Genomic DNA, 13187 nt, shown 5'->3' with positions numbered 1-13187 from the left:
TTCCTTCCTTCCTTCCTTCCTTCCTTCCTTCCTTCCTTCCTTCCTTCTGCCATTTCAGCTCTATATGCACAAGCACTCTTTCCAAATTCGAGTTCTTGGATTTTGGAGTGGAGTGGGATGAGTGATCAAGGCTTGGACAAGCTGAACCCATCCCTAAAGTCAGAAGCCTCTTCCCCGCCCCCCGCCCTTTAAAGCCATGCTTGTCCTAGAAACTGCTTCCTTTTATTAGGTGTCAGGGGACCTCTTTTCATCTCAATAGGTTTTGGCCTTTGAACCTTTGGGTCCTTCCGCAGTGAGCAAGCAGGGAAATTCATTCTAGAAGATGCTGAGGAAAAGGTCCTGTGCAGCGCTGGGGTGAGGTGCTGCCAGTCTGAGCTCGGCTGGAGAACTGAAGAGGTGGAAGTCCGGTTTCTAGAAGGACGGGCGCAGTGGGCACCTGTGACAGCGGGTCCCAGAGCACCGCTGCCCGTGTGCTGGGGCACAGCGTCCTCCCTCCACCCTCCCTTGTCTCTCCCAGTCACTCGCTCCTTCTGATGACACTGGCTTTCGGTGATTCTCAGGCCCGACATCTGTGGACAAAGCAAGGGATGCCAGGCGGACACGCCTTCCTGCTGTCTCAGAGTGGGGCCGCACTTTCCTGAAGCCCACCGCCTCATTCTGGCGTGTTGTTTCTCCCTCCACCAGCTGCAGAAGCCAGGCCTGGGACCACGGGGAAGGAGAGAAGTTCTCCGAGCCTTCTCTCCTGCCAGGTCCTGGCCATTCACCCAGTTGCTGATAGGATATGCATTTGTGGAAGTTCCTGGGATCCTGAGGAGTGGTCAGGAGCAAGAGCAAGAAGGGAGAGCAGAGTGGTAGGAACATGGTGCTGGGAGCTGGGGAGAGATGAAATAGGATGCAGAGGGACTCAGTGTGCGCGCGTGTGTGTGTGTGTGCGTGCGTGTGCGCGTCTCCTCCTACCTGCATACCAATCACGGCATAGATGAAGAACAGCATCACTATGAGAAGGGCCACATAGGGCAAGGCCTAGAAGGAAGCACAGAGACCATCATGAGGCCCAGGGGGGGCAGGCTGGCCACATCCTTTTCAAGACAGCGATGTTTCCCTGGCCCTGCAGCCGTCAGCTGCTGTCTGGCCTCGGGTTGGTTGGGCATTTCCTTTTTTTTTTTTTTTTTTTTTTTTTTTTTTTTTTTTTTTTTTTGGCTTTTTGGTTTTTCTCCGGTACCAGGAACCGAACTCACAACCTTGCGCTTGCAAGGCAAGCGCTTTTGCCGCTGAGCTAAATCCCTAGCCCCTTAGTTGGGCATTTCCAAGAGCTCCACAGCCATACAGACCGCCTGGGGAAAGCCTGAGAAACGGGCGCTGGTCTCTTATTTTAGCTTTTCATTTATTTTTGCAGGGCTGAGGTTGGTTTTGTTTAAGGCTGAGGTTGGAACTCAGGCCTTGAACATGCTGGGCAAGTGCTCTGCCACTGAGCTCCAGCCAGCCTTGGCTTGATTTTAAAAGTGGGCTGCAGATGAATGGATAGAGTGCGCTATTACTTTAGCCAGAACGGTCAAGAGGAGGTAGAACCTCCTCCTCTGAGGCACACGTCTGCACAAGGAGCGTCCTGGAGGGCGCATGCCACGCTGCTCAGAGTCACCTGGGAGGGGAGGGGCAGAGGCAGGTCATGCTCTTTCCCTAATGACTTACCTTTGTTCCACTAGCTGAATGCAAAAGGAAGTCCTGGTGTCACAAAAACATTTACTAAGGAGAAATGTACAAGGTAATGGGCTCAAAGTCCATCCTCTCACTTTCTAGCTGTGGGAGTTTGGGCATATTCCATAACCTTTCAAACGTGGGAACAATCATAATGACCTCTCAGGGGTTTTCTGGTGTTTAAATGGCTTAAGGTTTTTAAAGTGCTGAATGCAGTAGCTCATGCATAACTCCATACATTTTACTCACTCATAGATTGTCTGTCTAGCAGCTGAGATGACAGTTTTTCAGAGCCACGGTCTAGGGAGGGGGCCTGGCTGCCCTCAGGAGACGTGTTGCTGGGAGCACCATGTGCCAGCAGATGGCACTGTAAGACCGTGTGCTAATCTCCTGCTGGCGGCACACTCACGTCTCCTCCCGTCACCCTGGTTTTTAGTCTCGGAGGCTCAGTGGGGGACCCGGGGGAGTGGGGAGCCCCAGCCCATTGGAAAGTGAGGAGTCAGCCTGGCCCGGTCGGAGGAGCTTGGGACTGGGGATGCAGCCTGACTAACAGTCTCTGGCTTTGTTTGGAGGTTGTCCTTTGGGGAGGATTTCCAAACAGGGAGGCACCGGACCTGGGGCACTCGGCCTCCGGCTGCGACCACGGCTGCCGTGGGCACGCTGGGCCCGGGGACGGACTCCATTCCCTGCCCCAGGTCTGGACCCACCTGGCCCCGGAACATGGAAGCCACTGCTCCGCGTTGGCCTCTTTGTCCTGGGAAGCCTGGAGTGGTATTTGCATAGGAGGAGAGAAACCCGCCTCTGTGCCAGGACCGGGGGAACATACTCGGGGATTTCTACAGTCATCCTTGAGGAATCCAAGTGACCTAACAGCTTTGCTTCTCTTAACTTCACACTTACATAACCCTCCTGGGAGCTGGCCAGGGGCCATCGGGATTCTGTATTTACAGATGGAAAATGATGGCAGAGATAAGGGGCTTAATCACGTAGTTGGGCTACCCTGTGCCCCAGGAGGGGACCACTCTCCTGGAGTGGGGTGACACCAGGGTCCTGAGAGTTGGGCCAGGGACATAAACAGGTCGCGTGAGTAGAAATACCTAATGTGGCTGAAATATCTGTCTTTAAAGTCCAAAAATTCTGGAGTTGGAGGGGATTGGAGAGGTTAGCAGATGATCTAGGCCCGTGTTTCCCCCATCTGTTCCTCCCGCAAAACCCTTGGCCTACTGCACAAATGAGAGGAAGAAGCAAAACTGTTTTAGCCTGCCCTCTCCCCTTCCCCGCGGAGCCCTGCTTCTGGCGAAGTGAGGGGCCCCAGGTGCCGGCTTTTGAAACCACAGGTCCAGTTTTACCCTCTTATTTCAGAAACAAAGAAAGCACGCTGCTGTCACACAGCTGCTGAGGCAAAGAGAAAGAGCCAGCCAGGCCTTGAAATCCTGGAGCTCGCTCTCCCATGACAGCTCCCATTGGGGCAGCCCTGGGGGCAGCTGCACGGTGGAGCCCCGGGTCACCCAGTAGGTGGCCTCTTGCCGGCTGTGCATGGGGGGAGGTGGCGCTGGCTACCTGAAAGGACTTGATGAAGGTCCACAGCAGCGTCCGGATGCCCTCCCCGCGGCTCAGCAGCTTGACCAGGCGCATGACCCGGAAGAGGCGGAAGAAGGTGATGGAGATGCGGGAGTTTTCTTCTGCGTTCTGGAAGCCATTGGCAATAGAAGGTGCAGTTAACACAGCAAGAGAAAGGCAGGCAGGAAGGGACAGGGCGCTCTGAGAGACACAGCTTGGCTGAGGGCAGGCAGGCCAGGGTCGGGGTCAGCTGCACTAGATGGTTTCCTACTGTCCCCAGTCGCTGGTGCACAGGTGGGAGATCAGCGTCCACCCTTTCTGGGCTGGGAGCCCAGGCATGAGCTGGGTGGTGCCCAAGCCCAGAGCCTGTGGCCCCGTTTTCCTGTCTTGCTTGCTTCTGTTTATTTCTAGTTCTTGATGCTGTGGTTAGAGCCACAAAAATTCCCTAGGGCGGTGTCACTGGCGCCCCCTGCCGTCCCTGGGGGCACGGAAGCAGCCCACTTGCTCTCCCGTCTGGCCTGGCTGACGTTCCTGCACCCTCAGTGGGACCCGGCTCTCTGCAAAGATGCAGTTGGTGGCATGGTTGCACTGTGGGTTCTGGGGTAGGGTGCACTGACCCCTGGAGGGGTCTCCTGCTCTCACTGCTGAGGTCTCTAGGAGTTCTCTTGCGTCTCCTCTGATTTCCTGCAACCCTCACCCCGAGTGCCACAGGGGAGGGCAGCTAGGGGGTGGAGTGTTGCTCCATGCTAGGGGAATGTCTGGGTTGCAGCCCTGTCCTTCCTTGAAGGCTCCAAGGATGGTGCCCTTCTATCCCCTTCTGTCCTGGGGCCACCAGGAGGCTCCAGCCCTCTCCAAGTGTGCAGACCCTGGAAGAGTCAGTGAGCACAGAGGAGGGGAGGCAGGCGAGGCATCCCTTGCAGTGAGCCTTAGAAAATTCTGAGGAGTCCCCCCAGCACGGGGGACCATGCATGGGTCCTGCTCTTGTGGAGCCTCTGCTTGCGTGGAGTTCCTGAGGGAAGGGGAAGGAGCAGATGGCATTGAGGCCACAGTGAGCCGAAGTGGGATTATGATGCTTGGGCTGCTGGAGGACTGCGGGCTGGCTGAGGGCTCAGCCAGCCGTCGTTGGAGAAAGCAACGGTTTAAGTCTCCGGGGGCAGGACAGGCTGGCCGCCACCTTCCACCTCCAGGCCTAGGAACCAGAGCCGGAGCTCCCCTCCTGCTCACGTGGGTGCCTGCTGCATTGCAGAGCCAGAGAGCTGGTGGCACTGGGGAGCCCACCCCTCCCCAGAGCTAGTGCAGCTCCCCCAGCCCTGCCGGCACCGGGAGAGAATGGACCCTTGGGTTCCTGTTATTGTTCCCTTGAAAAGGAGGGGCCTCCGGCTTGCTGGGGGTTCGCTTCATCTCTCTCTGCTTCTCTCTTCCTCTTGCTTTATTTGACACTGTTTCCAGGTCAGGCCTCCCCGCCAACACCCCTGCGTCTCTGCACCCTCCCAACAGCCCACGTACGCCCTCCATCCTAACCCTGCAGCCTCTGTGCCCAGCTGGGGTGGCTTGGTGGCTTCAGGGGCCACTCACCTGGCACCTGCTCAGAACAGGGGGCCCAGGGGCAGCAGGACAGCTCAGGGGTAGAGATCACAGATCAACAAGCCCAGCCTCCACCTGGCAGGGTAGCTCGGAAACCAACCGAGAGCATTGCACCTGCTTCTCCAAACCCTGGGTCAGATAAGAGTGGAAATATTTCTTATATTTCAAAACTGGGGTGGTGCCCATTCCTCCTAGGGCTACTGTTCCCTCCAAGCAGGGGACAGACAGACCTGTTGGTGCTGGTGGCCTGGGGAGGGAATCAGTCACCAACCCTTACTCCATCCTTGTGCACTTGAAGTCTGTGATGCCCTGGCCCTGTGTTTCTGTCACCTGTGTATCTATTTGGATTCTACTTTCTCTCCGAAGAAGCAGCCCTGTTCCTCGAGGGGAGTGGGCTGAGGAGGCTCAGGGTTTAGAACCTGGCTGTCAATTCCATCGTGTTCAGGAGAGGAGACAAGAGAAGAAAGAATGAGCTTAAGTGTGGGCTTTGGCTGTGGGCGTCAGGAGTTTGAGAAGTCGGTACCCCTGGGACCCACAAAGCACCCAGAGACCCACAAAGGAAGCTGCAGTGTGGACTCTCCTCTGCCTCTCGTTAGCGCCCTTCCAGTTTCCTGGTCCTGCTCTAGGAGGAGGAGAAGCACATCCCCATCGGGCTCAGGACAGCTGCTTCTAATCCGAGTGAAAATGCAATGAGGGAGGGCGGTGGTTGTCCCTGTGAAGTGTGGTAGGATATCCACGGCCAGCCTTTTGGCCAAGTGGGGACAGGCTGTGCTGGGAGTCACCTCTGATCCATTCACTCTTTTCCCCAGTCTTCAAAATGTTGGGGGCCCAGGGAATCAATCCACTGGTCTTTCTAAGAACCCGCACTTGGCCCGGTTTGGAGTGTATGATGGCAGATTTATAGAGCACGCTGTTTCAAGGAGACATCAAGGTCAGTCATACAGCATCTCTACCACTTGCCAAAGGAGACCCTGGACTCCAGTATGAGACATGGGTCAATTAATTAAGCTTGTTTTCCTGCTTCCAGCCTGCTGCAGAAAAGTGGGTACCCCTTCAGAAATTTAGAAAGAGGAAAGGATCATATGTGTGGGTAGAGAGAAATTTACTTGCCTTCTCAGTAACAAGTCCCAGCTATATTTTTTACAGTGGCCTTATACTGGCGGCCCAAGGGAGGCTGGTGCCATGAACACTGCTCAGTAGGAACCCTTTCTGACTCCTTGCTGGATCATCTGTCCCTCCTTTCCCTGGAGGCCCTTATTACAGCTTTCTCGGGTGCCCTCTGCCGATTTGCAGGTTGGATTTAGCCCAGAGACTCTAGCTAGTGAGACCTTAGGATGTTTAACAGGAAACGGCCCTTGGGTCCAATTCTCTCTCAGTGGCTCATCAGACAGTCAAGATCACAGTGAACGACCGACCACCCGAAGGAAGCTCGGGGAGGTACAAGAGCACCGTTACGCACACAGCTTTTCACAGCTCACACGGGCAAGGGCAGGCAAGGCACACAACGGACACGGTGGTCACATGCAACGGGAGCCAGGCTGGGCTCCCATAAGACCCTGGAGGTTGGGGTGGGTAAGAGTGGGGGTGTTAGAGGGGTCACAGAAGCTGGGAACGTGGTCTGGAGGGTCAGTCTTACCATAGAGGGAGAGCATTGGGTATGTTCAGCTGGCTTTAAAGAAAGGCAGACAGAGATAAGCTGTAATGAGTCTCCAACGAAGATGCCCGGTATTCTAGGTCTAACACAGGACACAGTGGAAGGAGGGGCACAAGGAAACAAGTGAAAGAAGTACAAAGGTGTGGGCCCAGCACGTCCCAGGACACCACCACACATGGGCCTGCGTGTTACTGGGCTTCACGTCTGACAGGAATCCACAAAGCATCCTCTTACCCGCGGCCCTCTTTGGCTGTGAATTCAATAACTCACACCCATTACGGGTAAGATGACAGAGTATGAGTTTTGTGGGTGGAGGTTTATTTGTCTTCAGTTAGCCTTGGGTTCTAAGATACCGTCAAGGGCCTGGGCTTTCTGAACGTTCACTCAGTCCAGGCAGTGCTGGCTGAAGGACAAGCCTTGCTTGTGCTCGCTACTTTTAAGGAAAGGAACCCCAAGGTGAAAACCCCTGGTATGGGAGAAGGCTATCATAAAGAGGGACTTAAGGAGGTGGCCCTCAACCCTGTCTCCAGCGGGGGCTGGTTCTCAACGCTTAGCCTTGGGCGGACATGGCTTTGCATAGCTGTCGGTCCACAGGTGTGCAGAGCCGTGGTCAGAGGCATGAACTGAAGTGACTGCTTTTTCATCTTGAAAGCCCTGTACGCAATTTAAGATCTTATTAACACCCTAGGAAGTTGTTCTCTTTGTGTGACTATGAACTCACTTAGGGGCAGGAGCTCAGGTGAGTGAGTATCTTAGGGCCAATCTCTCCCAGGTTCCCTGCACCTGTTTCTGGGAAGACACCCTGCTTTTGGGGCTACAGCACACAGAGCTCAGCCCCCGGCTGATCCTGACCACTGGTGCTCTTAACTCTTTCCACAAGCTGCCGCTTAGCCTTTTACTCTCCACTTTCAGATGGTTGCCCTTGCAGTTCTGTTTTAAGGTACAAACGAGGAAAACATGTAATGGAATTTTTAAGGGATGAAAATGTGCACAGCTTGACATTTGCTTCCAGCCTGGGAACACTTCTTTGGTACCAGGGTTTTGAGCAAATTCTTTTTAAAACAATTCCCACAGAAAGTTGGATGTTCTCTTCTGAGGAATGGTTGGGGATGTGGGGTGAGGTGGGAAAAAACAAGAACAGGGACATTTTTCGAGTCATTTACAGGAAACGCTCTAGATGTCAGTTTCTGCTTCATGAGCATTATCAGCTGCCAGGTGAATCCACACGCCTGGAGGGGGTGGGGTCATTAGGTTTTGGCCAGGGGCTGAAATTGAACATAGAAACACACACACACACACACACACACACACACACACACACACGAAGTTTCTTGTTAAAGCATCCAAACCCTTTGCCATTGGTGTGTGATAGCTCCCCAAGATGGTCACTTTCTTGCCCTCTAGGCTGATCCAGGGCTTGTGCCCCTGTGTTAATGAGCCCCGGGTTCTGTGTGTTTGGGAACCTGCTGAGGTGAAGGATGGGCAGGCCAAAGGCAAGTAATCTGCACTACATATAATGCCAGTGAATAGGCATATTTTCCAGGGGGCCTGGCTGTTGCTTTCTCTTAGCTCTACCCTGAAAATGATTAGAGCGGCCAAATACTTCTAAAGAACCCTGTGCAAATGCAGGAAGATCATCTGAACAGAACCCACACGGAGATAACTCAGAGAACTCCCTGGCTCCTGGCCCAACCCACCCAGCTCTAGCCATTAAACAAAACCCAACTATTTTACCTCTTAACCATTCAGAATCTTTTTGGGGATATTGAAACATTTGTCTTAGATATCTTTTCTTTTGATGTTTTAATAGCTTCCATCAAGATTTCATCTATTTAAGTCATTTTTTTTAACTTCAACACTTAGTTTAGGTTTAATTATCTTGTTTCTATTTTATTATTTTAAATAGTATCTAGTACTTTGACAATCCTTAGGTTGAGTCTCCAAAGAAGTCGGGAGGAGCTGTCGGCAGCAGACAGAGGAAGGGTTACTGCTCCCTGGGATCTGTACTGACTTTCCAGACCAGGTAGTGACAACTCACCAAAGCGCCTCGCTGGAAGAGTCCAGACTCACACGCTCACTTTTTCTTGAGTCTTAAAAGCCACGCTGTTCAGGGGGCTTCTGGCTCAATAGGAGCAGGGCTGACTTTAACGTCTTCCATGGACTGCTCACAAGACCTCTGGTCTCAAAAATTAACCACCATAATGACCCCAGAAAGCAATCACCGAGACACAGCAGCCCCGTGGGATATTCCCTAGGTGACCCCACATGGCCAGCTGGGTTTTTGGTGCCCTGTCCAGCTGCAAGTGGGATCCCTTGGGGAGCTGGGCGGCTGGACCCTCTGCTTGCACCCTTGGTATCCAGATCTGAGCACCTCTGGCTGAGACACAAGTTTGTGCTGTTTGTCCCTCTGCTGGGAGAACCAAGCTTGAGCTCTGCCTTTAGATCCACACCTGAATTCCCCTATGGCCTGAAATACTGCGGCATCAACCTCTAGCCCTCTCCCAGCTGTCCTCCTTGTCCCCCGGGATGGGTTTATAGTTTCTTCCCTGGGAAGAAACAGGCGGTGAATTCCCTGCAGACCTGCCCTCGAAGCCTGCAGACAATTCCCAGCTCTCCCTTTGGTGGGAGCCAGCAGAAGTCTCTCCTAACCCCAGCATACGGCTGGCTTTTAGGCCAGCACTATCTCCATTAATGGTGGCATAGAGTAAGTTTTTCAGCAGCGAATTCTTTCAGCTTTGCTTTATAAGAATCTGGTAATTTTCAAGGATTTCAAGATATTGGGGCAACTAGAGACATTTGTTCATGCAATTAGTATAAATGAATTGAGGTTATTCTTCTATAGCTCTGGCAGAGGTGGGCTGGTGCTTCCAGGCTAAGGGCAAATAGAAAGCTAAAGACGATGGCCGTGCTTCAGACCACTTATGCCGGTGCTGGCAGTGGCGACAGGAATGGAACTGGACTCCTAACAGGAGATCTTGTCTGGAATTAAGTTCAGAGTCAGATCAGAAATATTGCCTCAGAGGATTAAATCTTTGTTTCTGGAATTGCTTACTGTCCCTTTTCTGTGGGGCGGGAGGCCACACCGAGGAGGCTGAGGAATGGGGGTTAGTGAATAGCAGAGTCAAGAGACAGGGTACTCCCAGGTGAGGGATCTTCCCAAGGAGATGGTGTGAGAATCCATGGAATTGTTTCCCAGTTGTCATATTACACTGTCTCTCTGGAGAATTAAAAAGTAGTTGATGTTGACTTTAAAGGAGGCAGATGACCTCCAGATACCCTGCAGGGAAGGCTGGCTTTTGACCATGCAGGGTAGGGCAGCCTCATTCCAGCCATGACAGAGGCCATGACAGCTGGGACTCAAGGGTCCACATCCCTCTGAAGCAGGGGTCAGAACAATGTTGTGGGAATTAGTGAATCCTCACTGACTGCTCTGGCACAGTAACTCTTGCCTTCATTTTATTTATTTATTTATTGTTTGTCTTTTTGAGGCAGGGTCTTGCTATGCAGTTCAGGCTGGCCTTGAGCTCACTTTGTAGCTCAGGTTGGTCTTGAACTCACGACGATCCTCCTGTCTCAGCCTCCCGAGTGCTGGGGTTACAGGCGTGCACCACCACGCCTGGCTCATTTTATTTTATTTTTTATCTTAAATCTTTTGTCAAGAACTTAGCAGGACAACCTGGCATAAATTCCATTCCAAACCACCTGTAGGTCTGGGTCCAGCTGCCACCAAACTCTGCTTCTCTGCTTTTACTGTCGGCAGCCTTATCTTGATCTAATTTGCAAGACAGGAGGTTTGCGAGCTGGTCTTGTTGGGACAGCAGTGGTGTAGTAAAAGGAGTAGGCCCTGGGCTCTGCAGTGAGACGGGGAGGCTATGGCAGTGCATGTAGAACTGGGAATGGCAGAAGTCCTGGGCATCTGGAGACTCTGAAGCCCAAGCTCATGGCCAGGAGCCAGCAGGTGTGGATTCTGAATGTATGGTTCCTGTTAACTCTTTATTTCCTCTTTGGGTGAGGAGAACTGGGCATCCCAGTACCTCAGGTGGGGCCTTCTAGGTGTGAGGGGATTGTGAGGCACTAGAGAGGGCAACAGGCAAAGACATTTTAAGGAGGTTAAAGTGAAAGGTGTTTTAAGCTGTAAGCCTGATAGAGTTCGATGTGCAGGTTACTTGCTAAGAGCGATGCAGAGTTTACACAAGCACCGTCAGCTGGGGTTCACAGAAGCAGAGGACAGGTGCCAGTGATGCTCAGATTGAGAGCAAGTGAGAAGACATACAGGTAGTCACAAGCAGTGCGTAGGCGGAACCCCTGTTTTGGCTCTGGTGAGTGGTGCAACGGAAGTGGATCCTCGCCAGCCAGAGGACACAAAAGGCTGAGGCAGGAAAGGGCAGGGAACAAGGTGAGGCCGAGCCCAATGGTGGAAGAGCGAGGAGTAGAAAGAGCAGCTCCGCCCGCCCCCACGGCCAGCACACCGCAAGCCTTTGCTTCCATCTGCTGCTCCCGACTGTAAGTTTACAGAAGGAGCGACTGTCTCATATTTTGGTAGTGACTGGCATGCAGTTGCAAGGTCCCTTCACCACTACCCTCAAAGGGGTCTCTGGCCTCACAGGGACTGGTGGAGAGGCAGAGAGTACAGGGGTTGGGGGCTGCTGCTTCCTGGGGGTCCCTTGCTCTGCCCGTCTTTTCGTGCTAAGTGGCGGGAGGTGGCCAGGTGTGACTTGCTTGTGTGATGAGCTGCACAGCGCCCAGTTCAGGCGGCTGGCGGTGGCTTAAGCCTCAGGATTCATTCTGTTACTCATGTGCAACTTGTGGCCCCCGCCGGGGCTGTTTCCTGCCAGAAACACACACTGCACAAGACCAATTACAAAACAGCCAGCGTGATTTCATGTTCCCCTGAGCAGGGCAGCCGGTATCCAGTCATTCAGACATACAAACAATCCCAGGAAGAATTGGTGAAGGAAATCAGCTTGTCAGCAGCGTTAACGACACCGAGAATTGCGCAGAATTCCAAGACAGAGAGAGAGAATGGGGAAGGGAGAGTGGGAGGAGGAAAGGACAGAAGGGTGGAGGCGGAAGGGAGAGAAATAAAAGTATAGCAAGGCAGGGAGGCACAGACTCAATAAAAGCACAACAAAAACAGGCAGTTCTCAGGGTTGGAGCATTACATTTGGGGACAAATGAGTGTCAGTTAGAAGCGGCTATGCTCAGGCTGGTCTAGAACTCGTAAGATCTTCCTGCCTCAGCCTCCCGAGTGCTGGCATTACAGATATGGGTTGCCATGCCTGGCTCCTATGAGCATTTTTAATCCTGTCCGTGGCACACACTGCTCAGCGCTAGCGCATGGAATGTTCTCATACTTCAAGGGTTTCTGCCAGACACACTGACAGTGGCTGGCTGAGCCTGTGAGAACTAAATGACACGCACAGGCGAGGGACAGAAGGCCATCTGGCCCAGCCAAGGGGTATGTGTGACAGCGTCTGTTCGCTCTTCTATCTTAGGGGAGAGGACAGGGCTATGGGTGGTCACAAGGATCAGAATAGAGGGGAAAGGAAATCAGGGGAAGCAGAAATGAAGTGGCCTGGGCAGAGGCGGAGGGCCAGAGAGTCCTGGCACAGTGTCTGTGTCAGGACACCCAGGCCATCAATGACGGATGAATTAAGAGCCCAGATCAGGATGTCCATAAAAAAACCAGGTTCCCACGGACCTCTCGGGTCAAGTCTGCAGGGTACTTCTCAAGGCAAAGGCCTTCAGGAAAACGTTCTGTCCCAGGGCCCTTCACCAGCCTGACTCTCTGTCTTCCTACTGTGTCTGACCTCCCAGTGCCCCGACTGCTGCCCTCCGGGGAGCAGCAAGCCTGGGGCCTCCAGGCTCCTCTGTCTCCAGCTGCATCGCGGATGCTCAGATGACTGGCATCACTTCTAGGACCGAGTGTGGGTCTGCTAGGTCCAGGAAGGGCCAGCTTTCTCCCCAGCAGAATGAAAAAGCGCTTTGGTGGACCCCCCGAAGGGTGGAGGATGGGCAAGCGCCCAAACAAAAATATCTTTCCATCTCTGGCGTCCTACAGCTGAAGTCTGACCTTAGACGCACTGAATATTCAACCTTTCGGTTGAGCGTTACTGTTTTTGGAAGGGTCATTTATGAAGTCACTGCCATCTCAGTATGAATGGAATCATTCTATTGTGGAGCAAGACATCCCGGTGGCATTCTTTGGAGGAATCAAGGGCTGTGCTCAAAGTGGCCAGAAGTTGGAAGAAAGCCCCAAAGGGCCCCGGGGGATCCAGCAGTGGGAAAGGGAGACGCAGATGTGTCCCTCCCAGCTGCCCTGAGACCACAAACCTGCACGCTAGACCTAGCTCAGGACACGCCAGCCACTGGCAACAGCCCACCCGAGCTCTCTCTGAGCAGACAGGACTGGGAGTCAGCGCCCGGGTTCTGGGCTGGCCTTGCTATGAAAAAGCTGTGAAAATAAGCAAGTTTTTCCCCCCCGCTCTGGCCTTCTGCACCCTCATCTATTCGGTCTGTCACATAGTAGCTACCCGATGCCCCGCTGAGGAGCGTAAGGGTACAGCCTGCGCTCAATGGTCTCGAGTTTCATCTGTCCTACTGTTCTGGGGTGAGTCCACTTCCTGATCACCTTTTCCACCCTCACCTCCCAGGAGAGCTCTGGAGAGCCCTGCTTAGCCTTGTCTGCTCATCC

General features: G+C 53.3%; 1 protein-coding gene across 14 annotated transcripts in view; it reads right to left on the bottom strand.

Moving 5' to 3' along the window:
* Cacna1c (calcium channel, voltage-dependent, L type, alpha 1C subunit) overlaps nucleotides 1-13187 on the bottom strand; it is a 625400-nt gene that overhangs the window by 40146 nt on the left and 572067 nt on the right. For 11 of the 14 annotated variants that reach the window (XM_013520119.1, XM_013520128.1, XM_013520127.1 and 8 more), the window contains 3 exons: nucleotides 6476-6508; nucleotides 3256-3384; nucleotides 958-1023 (listed from right to left, as the gene is read on the bottom strand). In XM_013520119.1, the coding sequence (XP_013375573.1) occupies nucleotides 958-1023; nucleotides 3256-3384; nucleotides 6476-6508 (228 nt within the window). The remainder of the gene's footprint in view (nucleotides 1-957; nucleotides 1024-3255; nucleotides 3385-6475; nucleotides 6509-13187) is intronic. The other 3 variants (XM_013520122.1, XM_013520126.1, XM_005395963.2) reach the window with 1 other exon arrangement.

Source organism: Chinchilla lanigera, unplaced genomic scaffold (assembly GCF_000276665.1).
Source record: "Chinchilla lanigera isolate Chin_1 unplaced genomic scaffold, ChiLan1.0 scaffold00053, whole genome shotgun sequence".
NCBI lineage: Eukaryota > Metazoa > Chordata > Mammalia > Rodentia > Chinchillidae > Chinchilla > Chinchilla lanigera.
Note: the sequence above shows the minus strand (reverse complement) of the source record. Positions and strands in the feature narration are given on the sequence as shown.